This window comes from Photinus pyralis, unplaced genomic scaffold (assembly GCF_008802855.1).
Source record: "Photinus pyralis isolate 1611_PpyrPB1 unplaced genomic scaffold, Ppyr1.3 Ppyr1.4_LG9, whole genome shotgun sequence".
Taxonomy (NCBI): Eukaryota; Metazoa; Arthropoda; class Insecta; order Coleoptera; family Lampyridae; genus Photinus; species Photinus pyralis.
The window spans coordinates 380591-395333 of record NW_022170878.1 but is presented as its reverse complement, the minus strand read 5'-3'; the positions used below and the strand labels follow the sequence as shown (position 1 = coordinate 395333).

At 39.0% G+C, this 14743-nt stretch overlaps 1 protein-coding gene across 1 annotated transcript in view; it reads left to right on the top strand.

Annotated features, from left to right (window-relative positions):
• Positions 1-571: 571 nt before the first annotated feature.
• LOC116181408 (ribosomal protein S6 kinase alpha-5-like) overlaps positions 572-14743 on the top strand; it is a gene marked incomplete at its 5' end in the record, with an annotated part of 34834 nt that continues 20662 nt past the window's right edge. Inside the window, 2 exon segments of the mRNA XM_031501769.1 lie at positions 572-687; positions 13813-14016. Of these exon segments, the coding sequence (XP_031357629.1) occupies positions 572-687; positions 13813-14016 (320 nt within the window).

The window sequence follows — 14743 nt, the reverse complement described above, 5'->3', positions numbered from 1 at the left end:
TGTTCTAGAACATTCTAGAATAATCCGGAGGTTTCGCAAGCGTTCGAGAAAGAGGGACGTTTGCTATATAGGTAAGCAAATCGAATTGCGTTTCAATCAGTTCCAACAGCGTTGCCTTGACTGATAAATAGCTCGTGCTCGACTTACGTTATAAATCTTAAGTGAAAATCCATGTGAAGACCACGTTTACGTTACAATATTTTCCTTGAACTGTTTGGAATAGAAGCCTCTTAAGGTTTTTCTAGAGACAAAGAAACTTTTGAACGAGTTTGAAAAAACCAAATTTTTTCGATGTATAATTTATAGGGGTGGTCTTTCGGAGTACCAAAGGTTGAAAGGACAAATTCGCAGTCGAGTCGTTCTTAAGGGTTCGCGCCGAAGGGTCGAAGTATATTCTGTGGGAAACTTAAATGCACGTAACCCTTTCGGTTTTCAAAGACGACCCTCACCTGCGTCTTAAATTCGTGGAGAAAATTGTATTTTGTTTTGAAAGGGGGGGAGGGGAACAATTCAAAGTCACGAATTGGAGAACTTGCATTTTTTTTGCACTAATACGGATTTTTTTCCGCAGATTACGTCGCCGGAGGTGAACTTTTCACACACTTATACCAAAGAGAACACTTCACCGAAAGTGAAGTGCGAATATACATAGGCGAAATAATACTTGCACTCGAGCACCTGCATAAGGTAAGTTTTAATTTAGTACCTAGGCAGGTACCTAATTGTGCAGTAACAGTTAAGTTTTACAATAAGAAAAAAATGTGGTACACGTGAACCGTAAACTTCTCCATTACCATTTTCCGCCTTTTAACTGCCATTTCCGGATCTTTCGCAACATTTCCGGATCTTTCGCAACATATTCGTAGAAGAAAAAAATCGGCCACGCATTCGCCTACTTGCACCTCAAGCACTTGACCTTTTTGCTGTCGTTAATTAATTTTTCTTGTGTTAGAATTAATGTTTTACTCCCACCTCCCCTTTTTCTATATTTGCGCAAATTACGCACACTTACGATTTGTTTAAAGTCAAATATGGAGAGAATAGAATAGAGAGGAATTTGGGTCATGTCTGTGCATGGAAAGAATTTTATTCGACTTCTGCTGAATTTGCAATGAAAACGAGAAAGCGGAATTTATTACCTAACTACAGGATGGCCCTCGTTGTGTTAATGAAAAGCGAACCGATTATTAGACGAGGGCGTGGCGCACGCGTCCGAAAAACTGTTCTCTTTCGCACACCGTTACTCAAAACACATTGACGTTATCTGATTTAAGAGGCCCGTGAAGTCACGGTCATTGAAAGCACAACACGTGAATCGTCGTAGGTACCTCTCGTAGTGCTTTAAAGTATACGGGGCTTTTGTTGCAAATTAAAATAGAACCACCTACTGTAATATGAAAAATAATTTAAAATGATAAAAATACGGGCATTTAGATACCCGAGAGGTGGGGGGGGGGGGGGGGTGAACAGAACAGAATCTCAAAAAGCCAAGAATAAAATTTTCGTAGAAAAAGTATTAGGTTCTCAAGATGTTATCTTGGATGGTCCCTTTCCAAAAATTATCGTGTAAGTGCTATGGGCACTACATGTTTTGGGGAAGAATGAACCCCCCGCGAAAAAGAAAGTCATTCTGCATTTACCTACACCTGACGTAAGACCTTTATGCACTCGGGGGTGGGGGCGTATTCCATACGTTTTGGGCAAGAATGTACAGGGTGGCCAAATAAGAATGCGAGGTACTGTATCTGGGAACCTGTCCATCGTAGAGGCTTGCGGTAAAAAATTTATTACTAAAACGGCCACGAGAAAAACCTGGAAAATGTCTTTAAGTTTCTGCACTGGCCGCTAGGGGGCGTAACTGCAATCTGGAATCTAAAAAAGTGAGTTTTCTGTGAATTCCGCTATATTAACCTAACAAAAAAATGTCCGGTCTTTGAAGTTGACGATAATCTGAACCTTTTTTGTTTGACAATTTTTTCTGTATCTCTAAAAATGAAGTGGTGGGGGGTATTCAAAAGTTTCCGTAAAGAAGACTCTGTATCTTCGAAACGACTGAGCCGATTTTAACATACTCAGGTTAATTGAAAAGAGTTATTCTTCGGCTAGAAAAGTTTTGTTAGTTTCGCATATCGCCGCTTGAGGGCATTTTTCGACATTCTGACAGAAATGGTTAATTTTCTCAAAATAATTAAATGCACTGGTTCGATTTTTTTTCATGAAAAAGTGGCTAAATGATGCCTAAACAAACTCACGAAAACCGCATCTCGATATCTTGCTCCTAACCAAAGTTAGGGCAAAGATAATTTTATACCCTCAAAATTTTATTTTTTAAGCTAATTTTTCCAGAATTATTTTTATTATATAATTTGTCGCCCTAAGGTGGATCGATTTAAAAAATAAAGCTTTTATTAATGCACTGCAATCCAATGCATTTCATTTTTTTTGAGAAAATTAACCATTTCTGTCGGAATGTCGAAAAAAGCCCTCAAGCGGTGATATGTGAAACTAACCAAACTTCAAATAGTATAATATTTGTAGCTGAAGAATAGCTCTTTTGAACTAACCCAAGTTTGTTTAAATCGGCTCAGCCGTTTCGAAGATACAGGGTGTTCTTTACGGAAACCTTTGAATACCCCCCACTTCATTTTTAGAGATACAGGAAAAATTGTCAAACAAAAAAGGTTCAGATTATCGTCAACTTTAAAGACCGGACATTTTTTTGTTAGGTTAATATAGCGGAATTCACAGAAAAATCACTTTTGGGTTCCAGATTGCAGTTACGCCTCCTTGTAACGGTTTCACTTAATTTTATGTAAAATTTAAATATTTTTGCCGCTTTAATTCAAATTTATTACCAAAAGGATAAACAAAGTCAAGGTAACAGGATGATGAGGGTCATCTCTGATAGCAAAAGATGACCAGCCATTTGCCATTAGATTTTTGAATGGTCAAGTTATTCAGCTGAATGCATCTTAAGATTGTTAATTAAATAATTCTAAAGAAGAGCAAAATAATAAAGTTAATTAAACAATTTGTAATAATACGTGAGTATTTTCTTTCTGTAATGACGTATTCATATTTAATTATAATTTTCAGATCTATATGATAGGCGCCTCATGGCTACCCTAAATTAATTATTTAATCTTATACTATATGTTTGGAACCCAGTTCATCCTGGTAATGCATTAAATTAATCTGTAGCTGCTTGGAGGGTTCTTTTAAGTAATTATATAATTTCTATCGAAATATTAGAGTTGCCCTAGAATTGGCACTCGTAAGCAAATCAACATCTAACGTAGCAGTCAAAATAAATCTATCCTATTCCAACCATCGTCAACTCCAGCAGCTCCAATCGTCAAGGTCTTCAACCGTCTTCCGAAGTAAACCGTCTAGAAAAGGTCAGACTGTATCGTACACTTACAATCATATACAAACATAACACCATAAAATTGTACTTACCAATAAGGTATCCGAATTCTGTAAGAGATCTCCGCGACAGGTCACACCTCCATCTCACACGATCAGTCGGACAACTAAAATCAAATATTGAGATATTAACGTTTGATAATTTTGAATAAAATTAAACTTACTCACGTTGTTCATAATTTAATGGTCAAATTACCAGAACGGGCTAGTTAACGTCACGACCCTGAGAGTACTTTCCGCGCATAGCCCTGGCGCCCTTATATCATTCATGCTCTACCATCAGCCGAGCGCAACAGGGTATCGGTTCAAATGTATCCGCCATTACATTAAGATAACACGTTTTTTTTTTATTTTTTACTGTTGCGGCTATCGATTTCGACCTTAACAGGTCATCTTCAGGCTGAGCGAAGATTGCGATGCATGTATTTTTATGCATGTTTGTTAGGTATATTTTAGGAAAAAAGTAATTTTTCTACTTAACCATGAATCGTACGCCCTCTAACGGCGAAGCTAGAAACTTGAAAATAATTTCCAGCGATGTCTCTTGGCCCCTTTTGTTGACAAATTTTTTTCCCGAAGCTGTGCAATTAATGGATAATGTGACCATTATTAATGGGACACCCTGTACAACCGGAGACTTGGAAATACCTCTCAGGAAAAAGGAAATTAATCTTCATTTATGTACAACTAACAGAAGACTTGAAGCACTGGGAGTGATCCATATATTTTAGGGAAGAATATACAACATGGGGGGGGGGGGGGGGTGAAACTCATTCTATATTCACGTATACCTGACGTAACACCTTTGTGCACTGGGGGGTATTACATACGTTTTGAGCAAGAATGTACAACCGGAGGGTCTGGAATTCCATTAGGAAAACGAAAGTCATTATTCATTTACCTACAACTAACATAAGACCGTTGGTCCCACACCGGTGGGTCTTCTATACCTTTTGAGCAAGAATGTACAACCGGGGGGTCTGGAATACCCCCCAGGAAAAAGAAAGTTAATTTTCATTTACCCTACAACTGACATGAGACCTTTGGTCCCACAGTGGTGGGTATTCCATATGTTTTAAGGAAGAATGTACCAAATTACCCCCCCCCCCCCCGGTTTGGAAAAATGCCCTCAGGACCTACAATTAACAAAAGACCTTTGTGCATTGGGGCGGGAGGGGGGGGGGTATTGAATCTGACAAAGATCCCATACCCCACAAAGTCATGGTATTACGAGAAGAATAGATTGAGAGAGATCCCAACTTGTTCAACGAAAATTTTATTTAATGACATTTAATGCAGTTTCTTTACAAGGACCGATAGTTATTTTGAATACAAATCAAAAAGAATTTCATTACCTTAATTATAGCGTTTCCTGGAATCGATGACTTCCCTCAAAACTGGATAATGCAGAACGAAACTTGGATCTCCAACAGGAATACTGTCGAAGTTTTTTGGATTTTGATTAGATTACATCGCCTTGTGCAATTGATCGGGCAATAGACCGTCTATTTTTTATCGTCTGCTTTCACCCAGCTTTCCTCTCTCGCAATATAATGTAGCGAACATTCCGGAAATTTCGATAGACATCGAGGCGCCATGACAGATTAGTCATTGACGATAAAGGCGGATGTGACGCAATCTTTCCGGGAGATATGACGTGTTTGTTCGAGAACATTAAAGAAGATTCGGAAGCGTTCGGTAGCATTCGAGTTTGCTGTCGGATTGCGTTTCAGACCGAACTTTTTGAAAAACTCGGCTCGGCTCGAGATTATGGTTGTCCGGCTCGGCTCGAGATTATGGATGTCCAGCTCGAATTTAAGATAATAGAATTTTCAACTGAAGGTTGAAGGTTAAAAAATTTTAAGAATCAATTGATTTTAATAAGTTGACTAAATATAAACAAAACATTATACAGGAACCGGCAGCTAAGAAGGCGAGAGGTGACGCATCCCCATTATTCATATTCTATTGATTGCACCTATTGGTCACTGTCACTGGCTCCTCCTGCTCATCTGCGCATAGCCCGATTTCGCATTCTGGGCTGCCGGTTCCTCTATATAGGTATGCGTAATGTGAACATAAAAATGAGAGCTCTTTTTAAAAAATATTTTTATGAACTGCAAAAGCTCGTCTCGAGTCGAGCCTTCGAGCCGACTCGAATTTAGGTCGAGTTCGTGTCTATCCCTATCCAAAATTGATATAACTTGTTTCTTAAAACTTTCACTTTAAGCTTCTGATTTATTCGCCGGAAAAGTGCGCTCGTACCTTTATAATTTTTCGGTTTTCGGGAATCATTAAATCGGCTACTTAATCCTTTTGTAATGTTTATTTCACGACTACAAATGAACTTTCGCGAACCTTATCACGCTTTCTTAGTTTTGATGTTACGAAACGGCACTTAGACGATTTTGATTGAATCCTCTACACTTCCGTACTGAGAACTTGCGTGGTTTTTTTTAATTCGGTTTTTTCCGCTTAGTTCCCGAAAAACAGACCTCTATTTCATCCCTACTTTTTCAATTTTACAAAACCCGCTTACAAAATGGCGCTAATAGAAATCATCGGCCATCCTTAATCCTTAGCCATGCGCATATAAAAACCAGTTATGAAAACCCACCAAATTTTAAGTTGCTACGCTGCTCCATGTCACTATGAGCAATATTGTGATGTAGTTGTTTTGGTCACGTAAAAGAGGTTAATATTCTCTTATCGCTCGTCAGACTGGCGTTGACAACTTTTCCCAGGACATTAAGTAGTAACGAACGACGCATCCAGTAGCCAATGATTCACAAAATATCGATCGCCGAATTTATTAAGAATTACAATCCTCTAATGGAAACACTCCGTATATACTGAGCTACCCTCAGTCCAAATTTGTTATAATTTTGGATACCATAGGAAGCTAAAAAAGAATCTTGTTTTATGAAGATATTGCAGACACAATTCAAACCCGCATAAAGGAGTTGCTCCCTTTCCACCCGTCTGTATACCTATCCAATTTTTGTTGCGGAAAAATCAAAATTCAAAGCGAATTGTAAAATTAGACGTACAACTTCGGGCCTGTCTCATAAGCAAACATTATGTAATTTAAAGTTCAAATTTCTGCCGATTAAGAAGTCGCATTCCATAAAGTGGTACAAACTCCAAAAGTCGGCCCCGATTAGCGGCCGCCGTTCGGCGTGTAAGAAATTTACTGATAGCGAAAGGTCAGTTTGTAGTTTACCTATAACTCTTGCTAACCTTGGCTAATTGTCAGTAAGGAATTGTATAAGAAGGATAAAAACGTGTCTATTCTGACCTTAGCAATATCGACTCGGTTGCGCCGCTGTTGTATAACCTCAAGGTGAAAGGATCTCTTCCAATTTGAAATGGGAGGAGAGAAAGTTGTGAAAAGTAAAAAGGAAGTTGCGATAATTCGCACTTTGCATACTTAAACTTACGACCTCATTTAATTCTATTCTTAATTTAGGCTAATCCTATCGCACGCTCAAACGGAGATAAAAGGAATTCGACTCCTGTCGAAGAAATCGAACACGTTTCATTCCCAACTTTCAATCGACACTCGTAGACGATTCCTAAAAGTTTTCCACTTTTTTCCGCGAATATTTCTAAAAATAAAAGGCATTTTCCAAAAATGTTTTTAGAAATACTCGTATATCCAAAATGGATTCCTCCAACGGTTCAGTTTCCGCGATTCAAAGAAAACCTTCCCAATAGGTTTGTCAAGTTTTCTGGTGTTCTAGAATTTCTAGAATGATGATTTCGACATCCAGTTTACCAATAACCTTTTTAAAAGATGTCAAAGACGGTTTCAAACGACATTTCTAAGAACATCAGACCTAAACAGGTTTCAAAAAGGTGTTTTATAAGATGGCGAAAACGTTTTTTTTTAAAAGCCTTAAGTTACACTCAGCATCGTTTCGAAATGGCGAAAAATATTCGTCGAACTTCTTGGATAAAGAACAATTGCCACATCTTTTGCTCAAAATGTACCTGGTCGTCGAAAATGTGCAAATTTTACTTCACATCCTGGTAAAGCCTTTGAACGTTTTCCTAAATTTTATTTTGTTATTAAAACATTGTAACAGATGGCCGCTTTGCGGTTTCAAAAATTTGGTTTTGAATTTGTATTTTGTTCAATATAGAAAAATTTACACATACACCGCTTACTAGCGAACGTGAACGGAAGTATGTCTGGAAAATACCGTGTGCATTTTTGAGATAACCTGATTGTAAGGGGGTTTTCGGTGGAGTTTCAATGAGTTAGCACGTATTATTTGTGTGAGAATTTTTTTTCGTATAATTGCGATTATTCGCAGCAAAATTCGCGAGCGGTTACATTTTACAAATTCAGCTTAAAGAGTGTTTAAGGGACGGGCACTGACGAGCTTTTCAGTTCTCAACTGATCTTTAACGGTCTAAAAATTGCACACAGAGTCTTTGAGAAGCTTTTAGAGTATTTTCTTGCGTATAAGAGGTTTTAAAGCTTTTGGATGTTGAGGGTCTTGGAGGATCTTTTACGGTCTCCAAGAACTTTTGAGGACCGAGGCTTTAAAGATGTTCATTGATCTTTGAGCCTCCACAATTTTGAAAAAGCGCTCAAGAGTTTATGAGAGCGTCTCTATGAGTCTCCAGGCTTCTAGAAATTGCGAGAGCCTTGAAAATTATAGTTGTAGGTGAGTCTTTAAGTATTCTCAGGAGCCCCCTTTTTTCTAAAAGCCGCCAAAGAGCCTTGGTGAGTTTGTAAAAGTAACTTTCAAGAACATTTCAGAATCGTGCCTTTGAGAGTCTCCAAAAGCATTCTTAAGTACGCCCAGAACCTTTAATATTAGTGAGTGCAATGGTATGTGGTCACTACACCACCCACAAAACACCTGTCCAGCTAGCTCAAGACAAACCAAAATGGAAACTTAGAATTTTGTAATCTCTCCTCGTACACATCCGACATCTGCTATAAAAAAATCTTAATAGTAACTTAAAATTTCTCAATTTTACAGACCCGGTGGCCACGATCAACTTCCGAAAATCCCAAAGAATTTATTACACCTGAAATAAATCACTGAAAGAAAAAGAAAAGCTTACGAAGCTTGTTTGGATATATTACCCCGCACGCAGGCGGTCGGCAAATAAAATAAGTAACCTGACCGTACAAGATTTGCGATATAAGATTAAGGTCCTTTGGAAGTCAATGGCTGTTCTGTTCAAGGGTCTTTAAAAATCCCTCACAGCCTTCAAAAACATCCAAGAGTCTTTAAAGGCGCCTCCAAGAACCTATAAGAATATAGTAAAGGTCTTTAAAAACCTTTAAGGATTTTCCATGAATCTCCAGTCTGAGAACCTTTATTTGGCGTTATGTGTCGTTAAAATTTTACAGGTCTTAGGAATCGCATACTGTCTCAAAAGGGTTTTCAAGAGTTTCCTGGAAGTCTTTCTCTAAGACTGGTCTTGAAGAGCGTTTGTGAGATTTAGACTCTTTAAAATTCTCCTCTCTATAACTGCTTTTGTAGGAGCCCTTAAAAAATTTTATGCTTTAAAGGTCTTTACGGAGCCAGAAACTTTTACAGTCTTTGATATTCTCTGACAGCTCTTAAAGAGCTCTTCAACAGTATTTAAGGGAGTCCTTAAGAGCCTCCAGAGTTTTCTAAATCTCTTCCCGTCTTTACGAGGGTTTTGTGTAGTAGAGGAGCAAGTAGGTCTGGGGTCACTTGAACCTGGGAAAATTTTTGGACCATGGCAAAGTCTTTCGGCAGTTGATCTGGGGTGCTATATTCCGACAGGGCTGGACGCACCATCTTGGATGTTGGACTGGACACAATGGCGAAAAAGGTACATTACTGAAACAGTTAAGACATTGAAACAATACATAAATTACGCAACATATTATAGAGGGTTATCAAGAAAAGGTGGACCCGGAACATGCTGTAAAATAGTTTTTTTTTTCATCCAAAGATAGAGAAAATGTACATATCTTAATAGGTTGCTATGTTCCTGTGACACGACAGACACCGAAGCTATAATCGACCTCCGTCCCAGGAGGAGGAGGAGTGACAGTTGCATCCCTCTATACATTGCGCTAAAACGTTATTACATAAAAATCGCACACAACTGGTCTACCTATGACAATCGGTTAAGATTGTGCGCGTCAAGATGTGCCTGCGCATGCGCACACTTACAACTTCAAGCTTAGTGCAATGGTGATACTAGTGCTACAAACACCGTTTAAAGTTCAAAGTTTGATCGCCGTTCAAAGCCCAAAATTTCCTCACCGTTCAAAGTCCAAAGGTTGGTTGCCGGTTTCTCGCCGTTCAAACGTTGCTTATCAAGGTGATAATGATATTCAGGTTTCTTTAATTAATTTTAATTTAAAGAAAATTGACCTTATTAGTTTGCACGGGCCGGACTTCATCTTCCTAACGCAAACTACTCATTCAGCTTTAAACGTATCGAGATGTAATTTTTGTATTCGACTTATGTATTTTATTTTGTCAGTGTTTCCAACTATCAAAACTTTCCGGGGAGGGGAGTATGGGGAACTGGAGGAAACACGGATTCGAAGCCAATTTTGGTCAAAATTTCTTATGAGTTTCATTCTAGTCATTGTTGTACGCAGGGCCGGACTGGCCCAGGCCGCTAGGCCACCCGAGCGGCCGTGGCCCCGCTGGGATCCTGGACGGGGCCCTCTTTGGGTCAGGCAATTTTTGAAGCATTAATGTTTGTAAATGTTGAGCGTATTTTTAGTTTAAATTTGGAGAAGGATAAATTAATTGATAAATTTGCCAATACGTCATTGGAATTACAGCGCCTTCTCCTTTAACTTAATGTTCAATACTGCTCAGCAAGTTGTTTGAAATGCAATTAAAAAAATCTGCAAATCCCTTGTCTTTTTTTTCGGGGGGGGGCATGAGTTTGGGAGCCTTTTGCTCATGGAGCGCCCGGGGCCCCTACCCACCCAGTCCGGCCCTGGTTGTACGGGGTGGCCAACTAAGAATGTGAGGTACTGTATCTGGGAATCCATCCATCGTAGAGGCTTGCGGTAAAAAAATGTATTACTAAAACGGCCACGAGCAAAACCTGGAAAATATTTTTAACTTTCTGAAATGACCGCTAGGGGGCGCAACTGCAATCTGGAATCTAAAAAAGTGATGTTTCTGTGAATTCCGCTATATTAACCTAACAAAAAAATGTCCGGTTTTTGAAGTCGACGATAATCTGAACCTTTTTTGTTTGACAATTATTGCTGTATCTCTAAAAATAAAGTGGTGGGGGTATTCAAAGGTTTCCGTAAAGACCCTGTATCTTCGAAACGGCTGAGCCGATTTAAACAAACTTGGGTTAGTTCAAAAGAGCTATTCTTCAGCTACAAATATACTAAGTTTTGTTAGTTTCACATATCACCGCTTGAGGGCTTTTTTCGACATTCCGACAGAAATGGTTAATTTTCTAAAAAAAATTAAATGCTTTGGTTCGATTTTTTTTCATGAAAAAGTAGCTAAATGATGCCTAAACAAGCTCGCGAAAACAGTATCTCGATATCTTGAGATATATATATTTTCATATGGTGATGGCCATCATTTCGAGCATTTACGGCGGCATTAAAAGCTTCCCTTTTTTAATTCGATCCACTTTAGGGCCCCAAATTATATAATAAAAATAATTCCGGAAAAATTAGCTTAAAAAAATTAAATTTTGAGGGTATAAAATTTTCTTTGGCCTGAATTTTAGGTTAGGAACAAGATATCGAGATGCGGTTTGCGCGAGTTTGTTTAGGCATCATTTAGCTACTTTTTCATGAAAAAAATCAAACCAACGCATTTAATTTTTTTAAGAAAATTAACCATTTCTGTCGGAATGTCGAAAAAAGTCCTCAGGTGGCGATATGTGAAACTAACTTTTCAATTAACCCGAGTTTGTTAATATCGGTTCAGTCGTTTCGAAGATACAGAGTGTTCTTTACTGAAACCTTTGAATACCCCCCCACCACTTCATTTTTAGAGATACCGGAAAAATTGTCAAACAAAAAAGGTTTAGATTATCGTCGTCTTCAAAGACCGGACATTTTTTTGTTAGGTTAATATAGCGGAATTCACAAAAAAGTCACTTTTTTAGAGTCCAGATTGCAGTTACGCCCCCTAGCGGCCATCTCAGAAACTTAAAAATATTTTCCAGGTTTTTCTCGTGGCCGTTTTAGTAAAAAAATTTTTTACCGCAAGCCTCTACGATGGACAGATTCTCAGATACAGTACCTCGCATTCTTATTTGGCCACCCTGTATTATTTGCACTTGCGCAGTAGGCGGGTAGTGATGTGAAAAGAGGCCAGGCGCATGTGGTCCCGTGAGGTCCCCACGTAGGCTGAGATACATATTCACGGTATTAGTGATCGAAACCTGGTAAACCAGTAAACAGGTAAACGGCTAAACAGGTATCACAAGATCTGTTTTCCCAATAAAAGTAGGCCAAGGTTACAAAAGAGTAAGGTTCAAATTACAACACTCTCCAAGGGCAATGTTTCAAGGGCAAATATTGAGCGGTTAACGAGTAGGTTGCCGCTCCTGCAAAATGGTCGCCGAGACGCCGACTGTTTTTTTATTGACTTCTATCAAATTTTTAAAGCCTTTAAGGTTAGCTTTCACTTTCGGGTATCGTGGTTCCAATCCCAGCGCCAATAAAAAAAATTTTCTGCAGTAATTACCGATGACGCAGATCTAAGGTGGCTGTTTCAAAATAGCAACCTAGATGGCGGGTTTAATAATCGGGTGGCGCGCTCCCATTGGTTGATCACGTAACCACAAAATGCTGTGACGTCACAGAGGGCGGGCTCTAAAGGTTCCTGGAGTGCTTCTATCCGATGTGATACGCTTGGTCCCTGACGTCGGGTTGTTCCCCCTGAGCCAACGACCCCAGATACAGCCTTAGGCTTTGGCGCAGGGCCCGCTTGACCGGGCGCTTCCTGGTCATCGGCTTCTGTATGACGGTCTTGTTCTTCTTGCGAATAGGAGCTGGCCCACCACCAAGTTACCGGACCCCTTTTGAGTAACCGGCTGACGAGGAGCCCAGAAAGTGTTTGTTTGAATTATCGTCCATACAAATCCCACGAGTTCAACGGAAATGCGGTCTCACCTGGGCAGAGTCGCTTGCTCGGAGGTCGCCCGATATCCGAGGGGCATCGACCTTCGTCACTCCCAGCCCGGGTTTACATATACCGGGGGTACAAAATTGAAGTTTATCTCTGGGGTTATAATAATAGGCGGCTATGGAGCGTAGTGCTTGCCACGCTACCTCCATGGAATTCAGTCTTGATACGGGCGAGGTTAAATTAAAATACTATACCGGTGGTAAACAATTGAGGAAGAATTGTGGCCCAAATAGCAGCTAACATTAATTCTGAAAATGATTTTTCTAGAGCGATACAAGGCGCCATCAAGTCGATAAAGGATTATCACCGGCGATAAGGAATGAAATCCTGATTCGATAATTCTATCTAAGCAAATTGAACTGTGTTTCTTCGAAAAGAAGTACTCCGATAGATGGCGATAAATTCCTTTAGGATATTTTTAAATATAAGAATTAAAAATATCTCAGCGATATTTGTATATATAGGTAAGTAAATGGCGTCCTCTTCTTTTAATATTTAAAAATATATCCAAGTCCGTTCTTTCATGTTCCAGACACTTGTAATTACAGGTATAATTAATTAATTAATAATAAGATATGCTTCTTTCGTGGAAAATTAAAATTAAGACGAAAAATGATGCTCTTTCAATTCGCCTACCCTGTCATTGCGTCCGCTCAGTTTTAAGTTGTTTTTCTGTAAACTAAATAAATTTAGATCTTAAATTGTGCATAAAACGCCAACATTCGCAAATTTTACCGGGCCCGAGCGCCAAAGGGAATTAAATGGGTACGTTCACCCACAAAAGAACCATAAGTAACAAACTGCGGCCAGGTGCAACCCTTAGCGAGCGCGGTATACAAGGGGAAGTTATGTACCGGAATCGCATCCAACCTGTAGATTTTTTTTAAAGCAACACCTGGCCGCAGGAGATATAGATGCCCAGGTCAGCTTGCAACAATAAAATTTGTCTAAATGCACCGAAAATTGTGTCCTAAATTTAGGACACGAATTAATTTGGAAATTGAAATTATTCTAATTTAAGCCAGATGGTCCGCCGACGTTTGATAGTGGTAGGTTACCATTCGAATAGAAAATACGGATAAAAGGGGTTAAGGAACTCTCTCCCCACGTCCCCTGCAGTGTGTGTGGTAAAATGCATCGAACAGATGGGGGGCTAAGTCGCCCCGAGGGCTTTTTACCTTAAATGCAAACTACTGCACAATTAGATCTTAATATACAGGGTGGTTCATTTTCATATTTTTTTTTGTTTCAGCTTGGGATAATTTACAGAGATATTAAGTTAGAAAATATATTAGTCGACGAATGCGGTCACATCGTTCTGACCGACTTCGGCCTTAGTAAAGAATTAGCAAGGGACCAAAGTGATAACGAGCAGCAGCGGGCGTACTCCTTCTGTGGAACCATAGAATACATGGCGCCGGAAGTTGTCAGAGGCGGAACTATTGGTCACGATATCGTAAGTTTCTTTTGCATTATAATTTTTTTCCCTCCAGCCTTTAGAACGCGTTTCATCATTGTTTTTATTATTAATAATTCGATAGGCCTTAGCCCACTTTTCCGCATCGATACCCTTGTGATTCCCGTAGCGCTATCGTGGCACGAAACCGACTTGATCTCATTAAAGGGAAAAGCTGCCCCAAATTGTGATCGATTTGGCCCAGATATTGTATAATTGTAATAATTGTGGCAATCGATCGGCAATGTCACAGTTAATCTTTTTATTTATTTAAGCTGGATAAACACTTCCAGTTTCAGTGTCAAAAGCAATTACCGAAAGAGCAATCAATGGTAATGTCATCGTCTGCTTTTTGTTTTTATTGTGGGCGTGGTTTCAGCCAAAGCTACTCCACCAACTTAGCCCACTAACGAACATCCGCGCCCGAATCCGAATTAGAACCTTCAGTTACTCCCCATTTAAAGTGAAATAAATATGAATATTTCAAAAAACAAAAAATTAAAACACAAAAATTAAAAAATAGAGAATTAATATTGGCATTAAATCATATAATTGAAGATGGCAATTTTTGTAATTTTTAGTGAGAGTTTGAGATTGAGTTTAATTTCGGGAATTTGTAATACTAGGATTTTCAAACTTTAGGAGTGAGATTTGAGGGATTTTTTGATTTTTGAACCGTCGGGATTGTGAGATTTTTAGCTTTCGCAGGTTAAAGATTTTGAAATTT